General features: G+C 36.1%; 1 protein-coding gene across 2 annotated transcripts; it reads right to left on the bottom strand.

Moving 5' to 3' along the window:
- Positions 1-36: 36 nt before the first annotated feature.
- LOC148959412 (histamine H2 receptor-like) lies at positions 37-21,386 on the bottom strand. Of its 2 annotated transcripts, none has more exons than XM_089110403.1 (2): positions 19,679-21,386; positions 37-2,408 (listed from the first exon to the last, which is right to left on the bottom strand). In XM_089110403.1, the coding sequence occupies exon 2, from the start codon at positions 2,298-2,300 to the stop codon at positions 1,194-1,196; it is 1,107 nt and encodes a 368-aa protein (XP_088966529.1). In that variant the 5' UTR covers positions 2,301-2,408; positions 19,679-21,386; the 3' UTR covers positions 37-1,193. The 2 variants fall into 2 exon arrangements, with proteins under 2 accessions (XP_088966529.1, XP_088966530.1); XM_089110404.1 differs by lacking the exon at positions 19,679-21,386 and adding an exon at positions 10,626-13,463.
- Positions 21,387-21,403: the final 17 nt, after the last annotated feature.

Below are 21,403 nucleotides of genomic sequence, written 5' to 3'. Positions count from 1 at the left end.
GGCTAGGATTTTACACACAAAATAACTCATCTTCGCTTTACAGTATTAGTTTTGTCATATTCTAAATTCTACGTATTTTATTTTTCCAACTACTACCCGTTCTATTCTTTGTATCATACAATTTAAAAGATATCGAGTAACCGGGAAGAGAAATAAAAGACTACAAAAATGCAGAAAAATTAAATCATCTACATAGTTGCTTGAAGCTCTTTTCTATTTTAAAATTTTCAATTGTTTGATTTATTTCTACAATTGTTCCCAGTCTCATTTTTCCAGACTATGTTATATTTTTCAAGGAAATGTAATTGGTGCTTTATATCTATTGGATTTGAGCCTTTTCTAGATATAAATTCATAAATGTTTAATGCTGTGAATTAAATATTGAACGACAAGGGCTATTTTTCTCATCATTTCGCGAAGTGACAAAGTAATGAACAGATTAGTTATTCAGAGTCTATTCTTGGTTATTCAAAGATTACTTGAAGAATGATAAGAAAATAATTTTTAATGCGATACAGCAATTTCTACACATGTGTACAACAACTCTCGAAAGTATTGAAATATGAACATCAAATTTCAAAGAAAAATTCAGCATCCCCCTTCTAGGAGCATGTAATGTCATTACAGTAGAAGAAAGAAAGTGGTTATGAGGGACTTTTGTGTGATATTTTCCTAGGAAGGGAAATGAAGAAAAGGGAAGTAAAATTCGCTGGACGTCCATGTAATTTAGCAGCGATCTTTGTTACTTATAGTATGGATTTTTTCTACACGTGACTCAGATTGTTCATTACCAAAATCATATATATTAATAGACAAGTCTAAGTTGATATGAATACCAATTGAAAGTACGATTTTCCCATCCCCCCTTTTACTTGCAGTTTCTATTATGGCCTTTGTCCGTCTTGCTTGTAAAGTTTTAAGCTATTTACAACAGTTCCAATGATGTGAAAAATCAAATAAAAGTGAAACTTTCACCGATTGTTACCCAAGACAACCCTCCACCTGAATTGTTTATACATATTATTCGCAAAGCAACTACACGCTTTCTATAATCGTACACGCTTTCTATAATCGTCTCGCAAGTCATTCATTTTTATCCTGGCAGATTTTAGAATGAATGCGTCAAACAAGAGAGAGAGAGGGGGCATATAGCCTGTGGTTCTACGTCATGAGACACATGTTATCGGCCGCACTTAAAGACGTGTGTTTTCTTGAAACGATTCTTGGCTAAAATTCGTGCTGGTGGTTTCACCGCTCGCTGCTGTCGATTTGGTACCATATGTGCAATTGCTGACATCGTTTATCGACATATCTTGCTTTTCGTTTTTGAAAGCAACATTGCTTCTTGCGCGGACCTTTGCTTTCCTTTCTGGGCTTTTCTTCTCTTCCATCCAAAAATTACTTATTGAAGTTGGCAGCTTTTTTATGATTTCCCCTCTCAGAATAGGGTTACGAAAGAAATACAGCATTGGATTCGCCATGCCATTGCTTGAGCTCAGCCAAACACTGACAGGTCCTGCCATTTGAACGATGCAAGACTCTGTACCAATAGCATAAAAATACTCAAGGACAAGAGCGGGAATCCAGATAGCAAACATCAGACCAATAACAATTCCTATAGTTTTTGCAACCCGCATCTCACGCTTTGCAAGGTTGCTTGAGGCTTTTCCGTGGCGAATAGTTTGCTTTCTGGATGATCGTGTCATGCGGTAAATGGCTAGGTAGAGTGCTGAAATTACTATCAATGGTATCACAATATGGACCCCGAGAAATGGGTAGTAGAACTGTGGCAAGATATTCCATTCATAAGCATCTTCACCGGGAACTGTGAAAAAGAAGGCCATGAACGCAACGGAGCCGAAACTGTACAGCCAGATAAGTGGGATGACGGTGAAAATCACGGTTTTAGAGTTGATGGGAAGCAGCGACTTCAGAGTTTTGTACCTCTCTGCGGTTATGACTGTAACGATGACGAAAGGAGACGCAAGTGAGAAGAGCCAAACACAGTTCAAAAAGTATGTACCAATCTTACCTGTCAGCCATTTTGGATATATGGAAACGTAGATGATCTCCATCAAAGGCAAAGTAAGCGAAATAATTATATCACCAAGTGAAAGATTAGCAATAAGCAAGTTTCCAAATGTTTGCAGTCTCTTCACGCTAAAGATTGTGTAACAAACAACGGTATTGAGAACCGGCGAAATGAGAAAGGTGATGGCAAGTAGTGTTGAAACAGTCACTTTGTAGGCCATTGGGAATACACACGCCTCAGATGTTGTTGTTCCGTTTGTTGAATTCATGGTCTTTGTAGTTTGAACTAAGATATCTAGCTGTTAAGCCCACGAACAACAAATTTTATTGTTTGATATCGTTGTTCCTGTTCTGCAGGTCCGTAGAGTGACGTCGACCTAGAATAAAGCATTTAATATGGCTACAAAATCAAATTTCTAAAAAAGCTGATTGCACTAAGCTTTTTTGAGCTGGCCGTAATTCATATAAATGTGAAAGGCACAGCTAACAAAGGGACGATAAAAACAGATGACACACACGATAAAATAATATGAGAATAAGTTGAACAGGCAAGGGGCAAAATCGCATGTAAAACTTTTCATAAAAACCTTTTTTACTTTGATATATGTGTAAGGTGAACAGCTGGCGAGCATTCAAAGAAAAAACTGATAATACAAGAGTCAAGAGTTTTTCTTGATTCCTCAAAATATGGAGGTTATATAAGAGAAGAAAACGAAAAAGGTTACAGACGCATTGTCACGAACAAGCAAACCTATCTCTTTTATGTTATCTGATAATGATTTGAGAGTCTAATCTGGAAGCAGGATAACAATGTTTTGTAATCTATTTGTGTTTCAACAGAGATTGATAAGCAGATTCATCGCTCAGAAATATCTGCCATTGCAGTATATTGACCTAAGTGATCAGTGGCGACCCCTTTACTGTCAGGAGGGAGGAGGGTAATGGGCGTGGCCAATGTAATTACACCCCGTTGCCTCATTTCAGTGCTTTTTACCAGATTAATTTTCCTTAAGAATTATTTTATACCCCTACCTAGCGCTTTTTACTCAATTTGAAGAAAAAACGTGTGGACCATGACTTGACAAAATTAGAGGGTAATAACCCCCATACTACCCCTTTGCACTGACACCGTACGTGGTTTATTCCCATTTAGATATGTGACACGGACAAGCATGTTGTTGATGCAATCATTCATTATTTAATTTCAAGATAACGCAATATCATACAAAAAACATTAAGAAAGAAACAAGAAAAATCTTTTAGTTGGTCAAATGCTGATTCTTCAGTTAGGAAAAATCGCAAACGAAGAACGATGCTGCATTTTCCGGTTTTATCCTGCAGTTGCCATGCAATATTGATTTCAATCTCTTTACGGAGAGGCAAGACTGCAAGGCAACCACCAAGAGATTTAATCTTTACACAAGGTCGAAAGAATGAAGGCTTCTTTGATAAACATTGAGAAACCTATTGGATCATTTCTCTGACTAGCTATTGCTAAAAATGTAACAACAACCTCTTAGTGAATATGCAAACTTCGTCTGTCTAAGAATTTCTGTTCAAGCTTGGATATCGCATCATTTGAATCAAATAGCTTCCAATTTGTTCTCTACACGTTCCTCGGAGGAGCAAAATGATCAATGCGACAGAAGGATTATGACAACGCTATCTATTTCAACAATTGTTTATCAAAGGTGTCTATGTTAAAAATACTGGGTTACTCATGAAGTTAGTAATACCAACCTTGACATTTTTACATTAGATAAGCCAATTGTAGCATATGAATGTCCCATGCTCAAGTCCAGATATTAGAAAAGCGTGTTACATTCAAATCTCTGGGAGGCAAATTTGTTTAAATAACCTAGTCTTTGGTGTGACCTGCTTGAAGTATAAGCAAAAAATTTGTACAGCTTGCCCTAGAAATGTATCGTTGTCTCTTCAAAGCAACATTATTTACTTGACACTTTGATAAGGTGTTTCACCTTTTCGACTTCTTATAGAAATTTTGAGATCTTCGCAGGTGGATATTTGAATTTCATTGCCTAATTAGAAAAGCGAAATCTAAATCTATTCTAACTAATCTAATCTAAATCTAATCTAAACAATACTAACATAATTGTTTTGATAAAAATGATGCAGAAAATATATCGAAATCGATACATTTCAATCAAAAAAATTTGAAAGGCAAAGGGTTTTTCTAAAGTCAAAGCCCCGTGTAAAACTCCAAAGCTCAAGTTTTTTGCGATTCCACCATATCCCACGCTGCAATTCAATAGGTTTAAATTTAAAACCCTAATGCTGTCACCTCGAGCCCTCCTCCCCACTTTTACATTCCTTGTGTCGCCCCCATAGCTACAAGAGGTATGGCGTTGGTACCGCCCTGGTACAGCTTTTGGTTTCCATTCTCTAACATATAATATCATCTTGCAAACAATGTTGTAAATCTTATTTACGGTGAAAACGTTTTATTTGGATTGCAATGATATTATTTATATCGTATTTTGTAATATGATGCTTGTTTACAGCCTCGCAGACCAACAAGGATAGGACCGATATAAGATTGTTTTCTGCAATGTTTCGTTTTCGTATCTGATGTTCGAGTAAGGAATTGCGACGTCTCATTCGTCTTGTTTCATTAGACACTTCCTTACGGTATCAAAGCCCAGCGCCTTAATCTTAATACCAGAAAGGCCTCACCAATAGAAAGTATACCTGCTAGGATATTTAAAGAATATTCAGACATTTTCTCGGAAATTTTACAAAGAACATTTAATGAGGACCTATCTAACATTGACATTTCCAAAAGAACTCAAATTAGGAGACATATCATCGTTGCATAAAAAAGATGATAAATTCAGTAAGAAAAATTATAGACCAATTGCTACCTTACCGTCAGCATAAAAAATATACGAGAGAATCATGGAATCACAAATTAATTCCTTCGCTCATGGTTTTCTATCACCACTGCTATGTGGGTTCAGAAGGAATTATAGCACCCAACATAAATTACTCAGCCTCATAGAAAATTGCAATAAAGCTCTAGATACTAAACAAACAGCCAGTGCATTATTGATGGATCTGTCAAAAGCATTTGACTGTCTGAATCGTGACCTAATGATTGCTATACTCAATGCTTATGGTTTTAGTAGAAGCGCCTTGAATTTCATGTTATCGTACTTTAGCCAGAGGAAACAAAGAGTCAAAATAAACGGCTCTTTCAGTGAATGGAAAACCACAAGTGTAGGTGTGCCACAAGGATCATTTTTGGGATCTCTCTTGTTCAATATATACATAAATGACATGTTTATGTTTATGTTTATATCAAATAGCCAAATATGCAATTATGCTGATGACATAACGCTATATGTCATCCACCAAGACATTAGGCAGGCTATTAAAACACTAGAACAAGACGTAGTTATTTTGAGAGAATGGTTTCAAAACAATTATATGAAAATGAATGGGGACAAATGCCACCTTATAAATTTTGGTAAAGGCAGCAATGACACATCTCTGAAAAGAAATAAAACGATAATTAAACCAAGTAAAGAACAAAAACTTATTGGAGTAAGTATTGATAATAATTTGTTGTTCAAAGGACACGTATAATCGATATGCAAAAAGGCCAGCCAGAAGCTACATGCTTTATCACGAATCTCCAACTACATGGATGATAGAAAAGTAAAACAGACCATACACGTCTTCATTTTATCACAATCTAGCCACTGCCCTTTAATTTGGATGTTTTGTGATCGACAGATGAACAACAGAATAAATAGAATTCATGAAAAGTCTTTGCGTCTTGCCTATGATGACTATGAATCAAGCTTTCAAACTCTTCTTTAATAAGACAACTCGGCGTCTTTCCATGATAAAAATCTGCAATTGCTTCTTACAGAAATATATAAAACTTTACATAATCTCAACCCAAAGAAATCTTTACTGAAAGAAATACATGCTATAATCTTAGAAAAATATTCCGAATATCGCTATCAAAACCAAAATAAAATTGTTATGGTATAGAAAGTGCAACCTTTATGGGATCCAAACTCTGGCAAGAGCTTACAAATGACATTAAAACATCTTCTAGCCTCGCAATATTTAAGAAAAGGATTAAAACTTGGAAAGATACAAAATGCAACTGCAAACTATTATGCAAACCTTACTTTGCGCAGATTGGATTCTTGAAATATTCATCGAATAATTGTATATTTTTATCTAATGAGTCATCCTTTTAATTTTGTACATTTCCTAAATTATTTTATCCATTCATTGTATTTAATTTAAGATTTGTAAATGTAGTATAAATAGTAGGCTTTAATTAGCTGTTATATTAGCTAAAAACATTTTGCTTCGCCTACTGTAAATAATTTTATAATACTGGAAACATTTCATTTTCAATTCAATTAAAACTACCATTACAAATCTCACTATTACAAAGGTAATTTGCAATTGGCTAGCCTGGATTTACAAAGAAAAAGACTATTACAAGCACAAACAAAAGAAATTAACAAAAAAAGGAAACAGTGTATTCGTCATTGTTTGTTTTAGAAGTCGTCAGTAGCAGAGATCGTTAGAAGTTCAGGATTATTCCAAGATTTATTTCTGCGGCAGAAAATGTAATAGGTAGTAGGGATAGTTAAGTTGGATAGTTTGGAGATCATGAAGCGGAGATGATTCTCGCTGATATCTAGAGCGTTGCACATGTCGATGAAAGAGGAGCAGAAGAGACCAAAGATACCTAGGGAACTGATAGAAAGATTAACAAACATGATAGAAGAATAGGCTGAGCTTAGGCTGTGAATGAGATTCGAGTATTTCTCTCTTTTGCGGTTAGCATTAACATCCAAGTTAGTTTCGTATCCTACTGTAAGCTCGAGTATGAATAGCCGATGGTCAGAAGTGACTAGAAGTAGATCAGGACGGAAAGAATCTCCTGTTATGATAGAGGGTGAGAGATAATCTGAAAGGTCTGCGGAAAGATAGAAATTAGGTAAAGCTTTTAAAGACTTGCTAGGAGGTTTAATACAGAGTAATGACGCCATGTGTAACGGCCTTCTTCAAGGTATGTTTGCAGCTTGCAACAATGTGAAGTAACGTTTCTGGCATATAGCAGAAAGAGCAATCGGACGACTGAGTAATGTTCCATTTAGATAGGTTTTTTCGCGTGGCAAGGGGATTGCTAAGATATTTGATAGTAAAACTGTATATGTTCTTTGACATGTTGCTTTGAACCGTGGTCCATATTTTAGAGGCTATAGGAAGGGAGTGGTCAAAGATGAAGGAAAGAACGGTACCTTGAGACACAAGATGGTTTTGAAGGCGCTCTTTATGTTCTGATCTAACAGCCTTCAATACTTCTCTAGTGTTCCTGTAAACATCATATTGAATGTTCATGCTCTGGCTGGTATTTTTCTACAAAGATTGGATGTTTTTGCTGGGAGAGGATTTACTTGCAAACTAACAAACTTAATATTTTCCTAACAAACTAAGGTCCACCGGAGCATTTGTTTAGGTGCGCCGAAAATAAAAGCAGTTAGTAAAACTGTAAATATTGTTGCGCCAGACAAGGAAAACTATTTAAAAGACAAAACTGTGGCGTACTAGTCTTTACTTTATGTTGACTATGTACGTGACTCCATGTTACCAGAGGTCACCCTTTATTTCTTTCCCCAATGCATTAATCCTCCCTCTCCAAATTTTTTTCTAAAAATCAATAATCAATGTTTTTCTGAGAGACATCAAATGGTCTCTTTTGAGTGGTATAGTCATTTATTAAATTTTAGTCTGAGAGATGCATTTTTAGCCATTCTAGAAGGCTTGATTTCAAAAATTTCGTCGGATCCAGCCGGTTGGTCCTCCTATGTCACTAAACTCGGTTCTTAGCCACCCCCCCCCCCCCCAGATTCAACTTCGTGGCGCCGTCTCAGTCCAATTCAATGGTGCGATTAAATCAAGTTGAAATTTCTGCTTGAAACTTTCAAGTTGTTAAAAGAACTACTATTTAACAACTACAAAAGAAACTTCTAACTTGCTGAAGAACTATTACAAAATAATAAACTTAAACAATGTTTATATATCATAGATCATACAAATACTATGAAACCAGGCTGACAAATTCGCTCATAAGCAGTGGCGTAATGGACTAAGGTTACCTTTAGTTAAAAAACTAAATAGCCCCAAACGCTCGAGAACGACATGTTCTAAAATTGTACATGTCGTTCATTGTTAATGAATACAACGCGTAATTTGTAAGTACTGCAAGTACCGCGGACATATCTCTTAAAAACTTGTTAGTATTTGATTCGAAACTTTGAGAAGATCTGATCCGAATATCTGCTCAACATGTCAGGCTGAATGAAAGTTTTGCTCGTCGCTAGTGTGCAAGCACGCTCTGTAAGATAAATCATTTCTGGGAAAGTCTTGAACAGAGATCAGTCGGAAGGCATCTTTCTTCTTAACCTGCGCCGCCATATTGGCTAATGTTAAATGGGTAGAAGAACTTGTTTTCTAAATGTAAAGCGCGTTCATGTATTTTTTATTCTTCTGTTTATCATTGGTAAAAAATGCAACATTAGGTCTCTGGTGTAGATGGCTTTTTGTGAATAAAGGAACATTGAAAAATGCTATTTTTAACGTTTAATCGTGACTTTGAATCCTTCCATTGTGGTTTCAATCGCTCACATTTTCTCTCAGAATTAAAATGAAACTACAATGATCGAAGGTGCTCTTCATTACGTGAAAAAGAGCTAGAATGTGATCATCAAGGTTTGTTAAGCAAGTTGCTTGTTTACCCACCAGAACCTGCTTAAGAAATTGACATTTGACAAGTCATCTTTTTGTGCAAACTTAATTTTCTAGTTAAATCATTCAATGAATAAGAAAACACAGTTTTGTGCAAGCTATCGCTTATTCCAAAAAATGATGTGCAAAACACCCTTTTAAGGAGAGTACTATTGACCAAAAATAAGAGCAACGATTTTCCCCAATTCATATCTGAAACTTTATTAAGTTTTAAAATGATATTTCGGGTATTTGATGAGGTATTATGTTGCTTGTAGGACAGTTATAAAAGATGCGGAGTCCCAGTTCTCTGACTACGGATGGAAATCCTCAGCTGCAAGTTTTGAACGCTTGCCCAGATTTTCACGTTTACATAATCTGACCTTTTGCATAAACCAAAGACGATTTCCTTTTCAAAGGAAAATTGACCAATCAGTAGGCAATGCATCAACAAATGATGGCCAAAAGACGCTCTTTCGCAGCAGCGAACAACTGAAAATTTGATAAGGTTTTCTTTTCAACGCTTTGATCAAATAAAGGTTCCTGAAACCTTAGGGAGATGAAAGGTATTCACAGGGAACCAAGATATCCATTGACGTTAGTTTGCTTTCATGTGACCCAGTTCTAATGAATGAAAGTTCTCCTACGGAGAAACTTTTGGCTTAGGTCGTCCTATTGAAGAATCGGGTTAAAACATACATTTACGAAAATATCAATCATTGTTGAAGAATTCACGCACAGTGAAAAAAACCGAATCAAAACTTCCCTTTCGTGGCCGCGTCAAAAATTTACTGCTATTGAGAAAAAACTCCCAAGTCATGACTGATGGGACCAGTGGCGGAGTGGCTAAGTCGATTTTTGCGCCCTATCTATATACGGTGGTAATATAAAAGCAGGTGTTTCTAGAAGAGAAACAATTTTTATAGTCTAATAAACATACTCGAACATGCTTTAGTTTGAGCATGTGTTGCTAGCTTACAAAGCGTAATATATCTACTTTTTACATAATTTCGACAAATTGGCAATGTGAAAATGCATTGATAGATAGGAAAGTAAAATGATCAAAACTTTGATTGAAATAATAAATAAACTGATTTGTAAAGAAACCAAAATAAATATTTTTCAGCATTTGTATTTTTAGCCTTAAAGGATAAATCTTGTACATCACAAGAAGTGCGAAGAAACGGATACGACTTCAAGCAAACAAGAAAATCTTCTTTACTGCAACATACCTGCAAACAACCCAGGGGAAATAGCAAGAATCTTCTTCAAGAATCTTATAAAACACAAAACTTAAACAACTACTCATTCTTCCCCTATAAATTGTTTTAAACTTATTTTATAGCAAACTGCATGTTTTTATTTATAAGAATGCAAATACATAAAGTGTGGACGTATGGATAGGATAAATCAATATCAAAGGCCAAGCGACGTTTCTGTGTCTCATCGGAAGAAAGCAAAGGTTTTTGGCAAAGGACTGTGTTTGTAGCATTCTTATATTTAGGAGAAGAGCATTCTTATATAAGTTTGTTAAAATGAAAACATCGAGAAAGGGACTGCTTTAAGTCATTTGGACATTACTATTTGAAAGCAGAACTCACAAGAGCACGTAAAATGCAACATAAATGCGCATAGATGCCATATAAAAAAATAAGTGCTTAATGACCAAAAGAATAGTAAATTAAATTTTAAAAATTATTTGCTGTTTATTATAAGTATAAAAGTATTGCAAGGTATAAAGAGTATCATATTTTTGAAACATTGAATCGTTTTTAAAAGATCCAAAGAACAATTTATCTTAAGCGATAATTCACCTTAGCAAAATTTGTACTCTTCTTGCCCAACGCCTTTTCTCCAAAGCTGTCAAATCAGAGTGGGCCGTTTACTTTCAAAAACATCACTATTTAAGTGAAATCTAGGAGCAGATGCGTTTCAACATCTGTTAAGCAATACATTATTCAATGGCTCAAGGTTCTACTACACAGAAGCTGGGTGTTAGTTAATTTAATGAATATACGAAAAAAGGCTGCACTGGAAGGGAGAATAACACGTCGAAAGTGTGGCTGTTATGAATGCATTGTTCACTAAAGATGTGTTTGTACCTGTGGCGTCAACAGTACCTGATCAAAGTGTAAATTCTCTTGCTTTAAACGGCTTCAGACATCATTACAAAGCATTATTCTGTTTAACTTTGGAATTAAAAAAGCTATCTTTATTCACTCAATCAGAATGATCTGATACCACAGAATAGCTGAAGGCTACTGTAAAGAAATTTATGAAAATCACCTATACTTACATATTAAAGTTTTGGTGTATAAAACAGGACGGTTTTACGTTGCTACTCCGAATTTCACGCTTAATGTGATCATCAAGCAATTGTCCATTCAGCTTATACGACATCGAGTACTTCATGTTAGACCGGTTATCAATAAGTTTCATCTGTTGTTTGAAAATTTTCGGTACAGTTGGGAAGTTGCCTGATGAACGTATTAAATGTGAAACTTGGAGTAGCAACTTAGAACCGTCCTGTTCACACCTAAAATGTGTACAGCACTGCCTATACAGCATTTTAAGACCGACTGGTCAACTGTAACTTTCATTGTATATATTTCATATGTTTGGTTATGCTGCAACCTCACCAGCTTTCCAAAAATAGGTTTTTTGATATTGTTAGTTTTTATGTTAGTTTTTATAATAGAGCAGTTGAAAAGCACAAAGAAAAAAAACTAACATATATTTTGCATCTTAAGAATTCAGCAGAGACGTGAACGCAACAACTGATACTGCCAGTGGATATCTGGTATGGGCCGAAAGTTATTCGACAATGTGGGAAAAACATTTAGCATTTTGCATTAGATATAATTTGACAAGAGAAACTTCTAGAAAGAAAGCCCAGAAGTAAGATAACCACTGTTTGGGAGCCGAGAATTAAATGTATCAAAAACATTATTGATTGACTACTTGCACGTATCCTTATTAAATACTTTTAAAAACAATTTTGAATTGGAGGAGCATTTCCCCAGCGTTTTCCAGGGGAATGACACTTAATGATGAGCTGCCATGATTATTGCCATATGCTACTGCAAAGGGCTGATCTTTGAGCTTTTGCTATTGTATTTCAAAGACTGCGAGCAACAAAGTTTGACATAAAAGACGATGAAATAATTGCTTCAGCTGTTATTTCTCCGAGTTTCTAAGAAAGAACTGTGCACTGTCCAAAGCTTTATTCTGAAATTGATATCAGGTATTGTGACGTTTTACAGTTAGTGTTTTAAAAAAGCACTTTTGAAGCACTACTTGGTTAGCAGTAGCACGTCTAGCTCTTTTATTATATTCACATTAAAAAATATTCTATCGCTTTTTTAAAAATATAATGATTGTCTCTCTAAGGAAGGTGTAGTGACAAGATATTATTAAATGATCGTCTCTCCTAGGAAGGTCTAGTGACAAGATATTATTAAATGATCGTCTCTCCTAGGAAGGTCTAGTGACAAGACATTATTAAAAACAGATAAAAAGCTTGGAAGGCCCCTTTTGAGGTTTCAAACTTTACAAACGAATTTTCTTTTTAGGTTTAAGACAGTTCATTTCCTTTTCACATTGAATATCAAATGAAAAGGGATAAAAAAGATGCAGAAAAACGAAGAAAATTTAAAAAAGAAGAAGTAGAGTGTCTAAGAGCCGGTACCATGTGATGTTCTGTGACATAGACAATATGGCGTCGGTGCGTCGGTGTAAGCTTGAAAAAAACATTTTGATTAAATTTGTTTACATTCTAGAGCAAGAATATGATTATTTAAGGCAGCTATTTGTCGAGGAATGCATCACTGAACCTTGATTTTGTTGTTTCTCGTAAGATAAAGTTTTTATTTGCAATTTTAGTTTAAATAGAACGACAGACAGGAAATTTAAATTAAAGATTCGTAAAATCTTTGTTACCTGTCTAATTTTTTAAACTATAAATTACTAAACTTAACGCAAATTTCAGTTTTAAGCCCTGTTTTCACTTCACAAACTAACCTGGGTTCGCCCTAGGTTAAAAATACCCGGGTCGAACCCTGATGCGTTTACACTGGAATCTGTCGACTTTGTAGTGTAAACGGAACCAAGGGCGAACCTGGTTTAGTTTGATATCGACGCATGCGTAACAAAGACAAATTGAAGATGAGGATAAATAAAATGGCGGCAGTCGGCGTGTACAGTGTTTGTGAACTTTACAAATTTTTCTTTTAATAAATATGGATGGATTTTGAAATAGCATTATTAACTAACATTATAGGTTTATAACTCATTATTTGGATTTTGTACTAGGTTTTCTACTAATCCTTGTTTCCTTATTGGTTAAGTTTAGATTATTTGTACTTTTAATTTGTAAACCAAACTGAAACAAGTTTTCAAACTTAGTTTGTTATCCACATCAAACATTATTATACATACATACATAGAAAACACAATAAATCCACTTCACAAACAATTATTCCCAGTGCGGGCTTCGTACAATAAGACAACTTTGCATTCGCGCTTTGCGTTTTTTCACAATAGGCACCATTTCTGTCACTACACATGCGTCCTGAAGAAACTAACCCAGGTTCGCCCCTGGTTTGCGTTTACACTACACTTTATCTAAACAAACCCAGGCTCGACCTAGGGCGAATCCACCTTTTGAGATGGGTTGACTAACCTGGGGCAAACCTGGGTTAGTTTGCGTTTACACTACAAAAATCTAATCTGGGTTAGTTTTAACCTGGGGCGAACCCAGGTTAGTTTATGTAGTGTAAACAGGGCTTTAGTCTACGCACTGGCTGAAATTCTAAGATAAAAGTTTTCTGATGTCGAGCATGTATTTAAAATTGGTAGGCTGACCTGATGCTTGCGTAAAGTAAAAAAATTGAAGCAGCAACTAAGAACTGTCCTTTTCTAAAAAACAATTTTTTGCTTCTCTGTCAATTAACAATATTTTTTCTCTAATAGGCAGCAAATGAAGTTAAACGAAAGCAATTTATTTCTCGTTGAGTGGACTGTACCGAAGTGTGATGTAATACTAGCCAAGAACCTTCATTTAGTTCTAAATCCTCTCCTTTGGACGAAGCAACCATAAACAATTCATACTGGTTTTCATCGACCCATCGTTATGTGGACACTATGCGCTAGATTACGATAAAGAAAGGAAAGTAGCTGTTGTAGTATGAACTTTAAGATTAAACAGAATGCTTTATGTTATTGCCGTAAAAATATGTTACAACGAGGACATTTCGCCAAATTTGCCAACCAAATTTACACTTAGTGAGCAAAAGTATTGCACAGGCTGAGACAGAAATGGCCACACCGCAGAAAAAAATTTTAGCGAACCAAAATTCAAGTGGCCATAGTAAGTTTCATCAAAGTTATAAGATGACTTTTTAACTAGAATATGTTGGAAAATTTGTCAAGGTTTGCTGGTGAAAATAAATGCATAAATATTCTTGATTTTTGCCTATTTCTAAACAATATCGACATGTCGCAAAAACGCAAAAATTGAGCCATGATGATTGAAGTACCTGTCAAACATTTACAATAAAAAGTTCATCTTCGCACCAATTTACGATATCTTGTACAATGAACTCTGGGGGTGATTACTTTATGCTTGGGTGTCTAGAACTGCTCATTTTCCTCACTTTTGTTGGAATTCTGCTAAATGTTTTGATCGCAAAATTTTGGAGCCGCAATTGGCCTAACCGCAGCGGCCGCTTCGTGATACATTGCCGCAAAATTAAATCAAAAAACTTGTCACAAATCGTAAAGTTCATCTTTTCCAACCGATTGCGATTTTGTAATGGGAACAAATAATGCTGAAAATTGCGTAAAACAATATTTCGTCCTCTCATTAAATGAAAATACCAAAATTACCGCGATAAACAGGTCTACTCGAGTGCCTCAATAGCTGTAAAAGAATGGACATAACAAAATGGCTTAAAATATGCCACTTTCCATCAAAGGGCCCGTTCGCACTACAGAGTCAAAACCTTTCAAAGTTAATCCCTAATGTTTTATCTTCAAAGGCGGCATTTGATTTTTAGGAAACTGTATAATTGGTACAGTGCGAACGGTAAAATATGCTTTTCACCAGACAACCCAAATTTCACTAATCCCTCAAAGGTTCCGTCCTAGAGCCCCGAAGCAGCACTTTTTTATGAAAATCAAGGATTAACCAGCATGAAACGGGAAATAAATGCCATCATTTCTGTCGGACTTGCAATTCTGTGCTTGTGTACTCAATATTCAAGAAAAGATGAAGCAAAACAATCGCCTGTTTCTCTGGAAAAAAAACTAATAACTTTGGCGCAATGTTTGGAATGATCCAAAATGTGTTGCGCTCAATCCTAAAGCTATCTTGAACTCTAAATCAGATATTCGTTCATCGTATAAAGTGTGCTCTAAAAAGGAATGCTTCGGGATGAGAGAAGCTCCAAAAAACCAAAATGTATTGATTTTGTAGTTTTGCGTCTTCGATAAACTAGTGTGTTTTGTAACTGCTTGTGTGATGTTAAAAGCCAAAATAAGATTGTTTTGTTGGTGATTTATAACTTAAACTGCATTTGAGACAGAAGCAAGGGGAACAAGTGCCAGCCTAAATGTAAAGAGTTTTTCTCGTCCATTCCAACCTTAATGAGCAATCAGAGTCACAACAGAATAGAAATGTAAAAGCTTTTAGACTGCCATCCATCAAATGTCACAAATGACAGCGTGTTGTTATATAATTCATAACACTGTAGTTGTCAGTGGGAACGAAAATCTTACAAAGTTTGTCAGATTTGAAAAATTTCCCTTAATTACCGTGAGATTATCAACTTTGACGAACAAATGTCAGAGCATAGTGCGAACGGGCCCAAATACAAGACCATTTATGGACAACTTGGTACTTCAACACCTAAATGTGATCTTGCAAATGTTTCTCTGAACTTATCATGTCGCGATTAACAGGACCTGTTACTAAACTTTTGATAAAGTTTTAGTAAGTCTCACAAAGGTTTCAAAGCTGGGAGACTGTCCAATAAAAAAAGTAAATTTCTTCAATTTTTAAATTAAAAGTGTTGTCAATGGTTTGAAGTTTGGTTTGATTTGATTTTAACTGTAACAAGATGCCGTCCAGCATCGCATTGGCCTAGGATGGGCAGCCTTTAACAAGACTAACATCGAAAAGGATATCATCTAAAATCGAAGATCTTTAACACCTATGTGATGCCGGTTGTACTCTATGGTTTAGAATGTGTTAACTGGACCTCGGAATCTTTGCAAAAACTTGTCGTTTTCCAAAATCATATGATGAGATTCATGACAAACAAACGATTATCTGATCATACGCGAATTGAAGACCTCCTTAGTAAAACAAAGCTCATTCCCATCACATCCACAATTAAATCAAAAGTCCTGAAGCTCTACGGTCACACCAAACGCTGTATTCAAGGCGTAAACAAAATCTGCCTCGAAGGAATGACAGAAGGCAAGAGAAGTAGAGGAAAACAACGTAAACGATGGCGAGACAACATTAGCCTTTGGACTGGACGAAACCTGATGTCGCTGAACAACGCAGTCAAAGACCGAGACAATTGTCACATGTTGTTGCGCAATCTGCCGTAGGCGGAGAAGGCGGACGATGATGTAACAAGACGCCTAATGGCTTCACAAAAGTGGTTTGAATTTCGATCGCTTTGTTGTTGACAACGCGGTCGCCATTACTGAATCGTCAAACCTGTGCAATACTTTTGCTCATAAAGTGTATATGATTATATTTTTCCTAAATGTGGACTCAAAGCTCATTTCCATTATGTTTGTACAGATAATTATACACGATTATACTGTCGAAGATAATCACCCATAAGCATATTCCGTCATTTGTAGGGCACATCGGGTACTCACAAGGACTAATCCATTATAGCTGAAGTGATAGGTGGTTGTAATGGAAAGCGTTTTGTGAACAGTTTTGAGGCGGTACAGAACTATCAAATGGCTTTGAAGAAAGCACACCTTTTACAACATGTTGGCTAAAAGCTTTCTCGTCAAAGCATTTTATTGCCTAAACACTGTCTGAAAGAACAGGCAGGTGGAGGAGGTTTGCTTGTGAAGAATTGTTTCTGCGAGCGGGCTATTTGGTCAATAATGGCAAAATATTTCCTAGAATATCTACAATGTATAACGTCAGCTTCTGTGGAAATAACAGTCCTCGTAAGTGGCATAAAATTTTCTGAAGAATCAACATTTTTCGGCAAACTTGATAAACAAGATTTAAATATCTATGAGAAATCCAACATTTATTCATTCTAGGAGAAATTCGACTTAGCAAAGTGCAAATGAGGCTGGCAGTAGCCAATGCATTTTAATCATTTGCCTGAATTTTTTTGGTTGTTCAAGTACGAACGTTTTGTCAACTGTTGAAAAAAAAAACAAAAGAACAATTGAATTATCTGCACAGAAAACACTGTTCAGATTATTAAGGCTAGCATAGACAGCACGAGCACAAGATATATTAACTATTTAAGACTGAGCAAACACGGAAACTTTTTGAAATCATTTGGTTGTGTTGTTCTGAGGAGGACTGACTCACCCCCTTGTTTGCACCAACAGCGTAAACAGTGATTCTTTGGTTTGATTGAAAGTGTATCAAACTGTTTCAGTCGATATTTTTAGAGCACAACACGCAAAGGTTGCTGCATTTCAAACGACATCTGCAGCAACTTGAGAGTTATTGAATGGAACAGATCGCTTCTTAACCTTTTGAAAGAAATCACTCAAGCAGACTTTGCAATACATACGATGCATTCTGCATGACAAGAGAGCAATCTAATTTTAAAAAACCTCTACCTAATTGCTGCAGATATCAATATAAGAAAATTATGCAAGGAGCGGCAAGCAGATTGCGCAAAACTACAAAAATAATGCGAAGGAAGACACGTTTCTACAGCGTTAATGGTTCCTCGGAAGCTCATCAAATCATTCTTGCAGATAAACACCGTCACAACGCAGATGCTGCTATCCATGAACTTCAGTTTCGTCGGTAGAAGGTATCTTAGTCGGAAGTTAAGCTCTACCAAACGGCAAAATATACTGTCGTCGGCTGAAAATACCATAACGATTGATTTTTTGAACAACCAGAAAAAGATTAAAATATTTCTGTATAATGCAAAAGACCTAATGGGATGATGCGGGAGGTCAGGCACAGTATTATTGTCAAGAACCAGGCACAGTGACTTTGCTATACTTTCAGGTAGATCTTTGCGACTCTTGACATTGGGCCGGGAAAATCAAGGAAATCAGTGTCGCGGAGGCAACGTGGGGCCTTATTTCACTTGTCTTTTCTCACAATTTTGATGTTACAAATGATAAAAGCATAAAGAGAAGAAAAATCTAAGGGGCTCACAGTTTTAAGGAGCCTACCGGGAAATTTTTCTGAGCCCCGGTGGGCCACCACGCCCCGGGTATCAAAACGGCTTGTTAAATGGTGATTGTAACGGATAAAGCCCTGCCCAAACATGATGTTGGGCGAAATTTGGATCGTTTGACCACCATGTTAGGTCATCCAACATCGCAAATTTCGATGTTGGACAAAATTTGACTGAGGTCAAAAATGTTGGCTGCTGACGTCCAAAAATATTTTGTTTTGAAGTGTTTGGCTCTGCGCACGCGTAGTCGTTTAAAGACCGCCAAAATTCAATCATAGCATTTTTGTTGACTTCTCGGGTTGATTTCGTTTGCTTCGACTCTGGCTTCGATTCTCGCTTCGACTCTCGATTTTGCTTACAATTGAGAGCACCTCTAGCTATGGCGGCTATTGCCTTTCGTTTTATGTGGCGTATTCTTATGTGCGGCCATCGTGAGCGTCTGGTGTGCCTACTGTTGTTAAGCAACATCAATGTTACCTACTACCCATTCCCTTTTCGATCTGCGCGAGAAAACGTTGGGCGAAATGTAGGGTGAAATGCTTGATCGTTTGACCACCAACGTTGGATCACCTTCCAACATCGAAAAAATGATGGGCAAAATCTTGGATCGTTTGACCAGGGCTTAAGCAAAAGGATTCTTTTGTTTATAGGTAGACATGAACTGGTTCGAGACTATCGAGCCTCGTTCAAAGAAACATAAGAAATGAATGAAATACAAGGTGAGTGGTCAGAAAAGGTCAAAACTCCTTAAAAAAGAAACACCAAACAAAATGGCTTGAGAGATGTCAAATTCAGGCAAAGTCTTGGCAATGGTTGAATTTGTAGATGTTAAACCAAAAAAGGAGCATCTCATTTGTGGTGCTCTACAAAAACCAGTGTCGGATCAATTTTGTACCCTGGCTTCTACATTACCCTTTTAGATATTTTTCTGCAGAAAAACTTGCAATGTGAGCCATGGCAAACTTGTACCTCAGAGTTAAAAGGGATACAATTATTTCTGCTAAGGATATTGCAAATTGATAAATAAAAAAAAGCCGCTGTAACTGGGAATCGTGCCTTTCCTAGTGTCCTTCCTAATCTCTTGAAGCAGCACGTTACACATTACACAGTCCAAGTAACAAGACACCTATTGGAGGGGCTCAATTCATTTTTAACTGAAATCTTATTATTAGGAAAATTTACTTAGATTTGAAAAAGTTCTTCTAATTTCATTTCAAGCCGTTGTAAAGTTGGAAAATTCAATATTTTAATCAGCTCTTATCATTTGAAATCATACAAGCTGAACACATGAAAATGTTTCTTTTTAAAAGGAAAGCCAAGTGTGTCAGCAATTTGTATTTTAAACGTTCTCTAGCTACAATACAACCGTTAAAATAGTTCATAAAGCATAGAACAAATAAAAGCATAAGAAATAAATAAGAGAAAAGCAGCAAAAATTTCAACAAAAATACCATAAAAATCCAAGCTCTTTTTATCTGTTCTGAGAAATCTCTCTGCTGTATTAGATTCTGTTGATCCTTCTGCTCTGATCGGACTCAATCATTCATGTTCCTTGTCATCAATGGCGCACTGGTTCTGCAAATCAAAAAGCATGTTTATGATAGAGCGTTGTCTTGAAAAAAATACAGAAGGATTTAAAACTTGTACAGCTTTACTTCCTAGTCGATATATGACGCAGAACGGCAAAAGTGAGCAATGACCGCAAACATTTTTGTTTAATGATGTTATTGAGATAAACTTTTAACCTTGTGGTAAAGCTCGAAGTAGCAGGTTAGATTTGTCGCTTTCAAAAAACTTTCAACTAATATTTATTTGTCTACGATAACGCTAGCTAGCGAGATTGTTTTGGTCAACATCCAAGTACCGAATTTTCAAAATAAATATCATTGAAATAGCATTAGTTTATTCATTTATTTTTTAACTTAAAACCATGAAAAAGAAAATTAACTTCATTACCATTCAAACAATAAAAAATTTGCATTATGTCAATCCCACATCCTCCATCCGTCGGATACAGGGAAGCATAGGTACCTGTCGGGCAAGGGGGCGCGGGGAGGATATTGGAGTGCAGGCAGAGCACCAAGAAAAAAAGCAAAGAAAAAAATAGAAAATGATAAAAAATTGCTAAAATTCAGGGCAAGAGGACAACCACTGATCCGTGGTAACAACCGCCCCCATGCTCCTCTGTCCTCCCCCGTACTTTGACATCCTTGTAATTGTATAGATTATCAATAATATTTCTAACAGTAGTGAACGCACACTAAAAAAGACTTACATAAAACAATTTCAAGGGCTGCAAAAGCAGATTACTTACTGCAAAAGGGCATGCGCAATTGCTTTTAAGGAACCAGGTTTCAATCAAATTCAAAGGAAGCATAACATTGATTTTGCAGGTAACGTTGATATTGCTAAGCTCCATCATTGATTCCCTGTAAATTGCAGGAGACTCTGTAATAATAAAATACAGCCTAAAACTGGTCTCATACTATCTAAAGAGCAACATAAACGTGTAAACATACTGTCGATGCATCAAATTATGCAGCGTTTGGCTATTATGCAAATTATGCATCACATTATAGTGTGGCATTATTATTGTCAGGCATACTTCCTACAATAGTTTAGTGAAATTGTCACAAACATCCGCTATTTGCCTATTAAAAAATTTCAATCTGTATTCGCAGTTATAGCAGCCATAACCTGCCCGGAAACCCAGCACATATAAAAGTATCTGATCAAGAATCTGAAAATGAAACTGCTTTTAGTTCTCTACTTCCAGCGGCATTCTCTGCTATATGTTAATAGTCATTGGGCGAAAATGAAATTGCAATGCCTGCCAAATTTTCTTGGATCATATAACACAGATCTGTCCGTTGTATTTTTACATTTTTCATTTATCTTTCTGAATACTTCTACGACTACTACAATGTCACACTAGAAAATGTCAGTTATTTTTCATGGTAAACAAAATTTTCTCCAAGAATAAAAGAAAAGGAAGGATAAATTTGCCTAATACTGACGTAAGGGTTTTAAGACTTTTGGCATTTATCATGGCTTTTCTTGAACAAGGGTTATTTAATTGTGGAGAAAGCTAAACCACAAATAGCCTGTCGCCAAAGAGGAAGTGTCTCTACGGCTTTGTACAAATAGTTATATCATTATTTTAAGACAATGTTTTG

This window comes from Rhopilema esculentum, chromosome 10 (assembly GCF_057945365.1).
Source record: "Rhopilema esculentum isolate cy_ngs chromosome 10, ASM5794536v1, whole genome shotgun sequence".
Classification (NCBI taxonomy): Eukaryota; Metazoa; Cnidaria; class Scyphozoa; order Rhizostomeae; family Rhizostomatidae; genus Rhopilema; species Rhopilema esculentum.
Note: the sequence above shows the minus strand (reverse complement) of the source record. Positions and strands in the feature narration are given on the sequence as shown.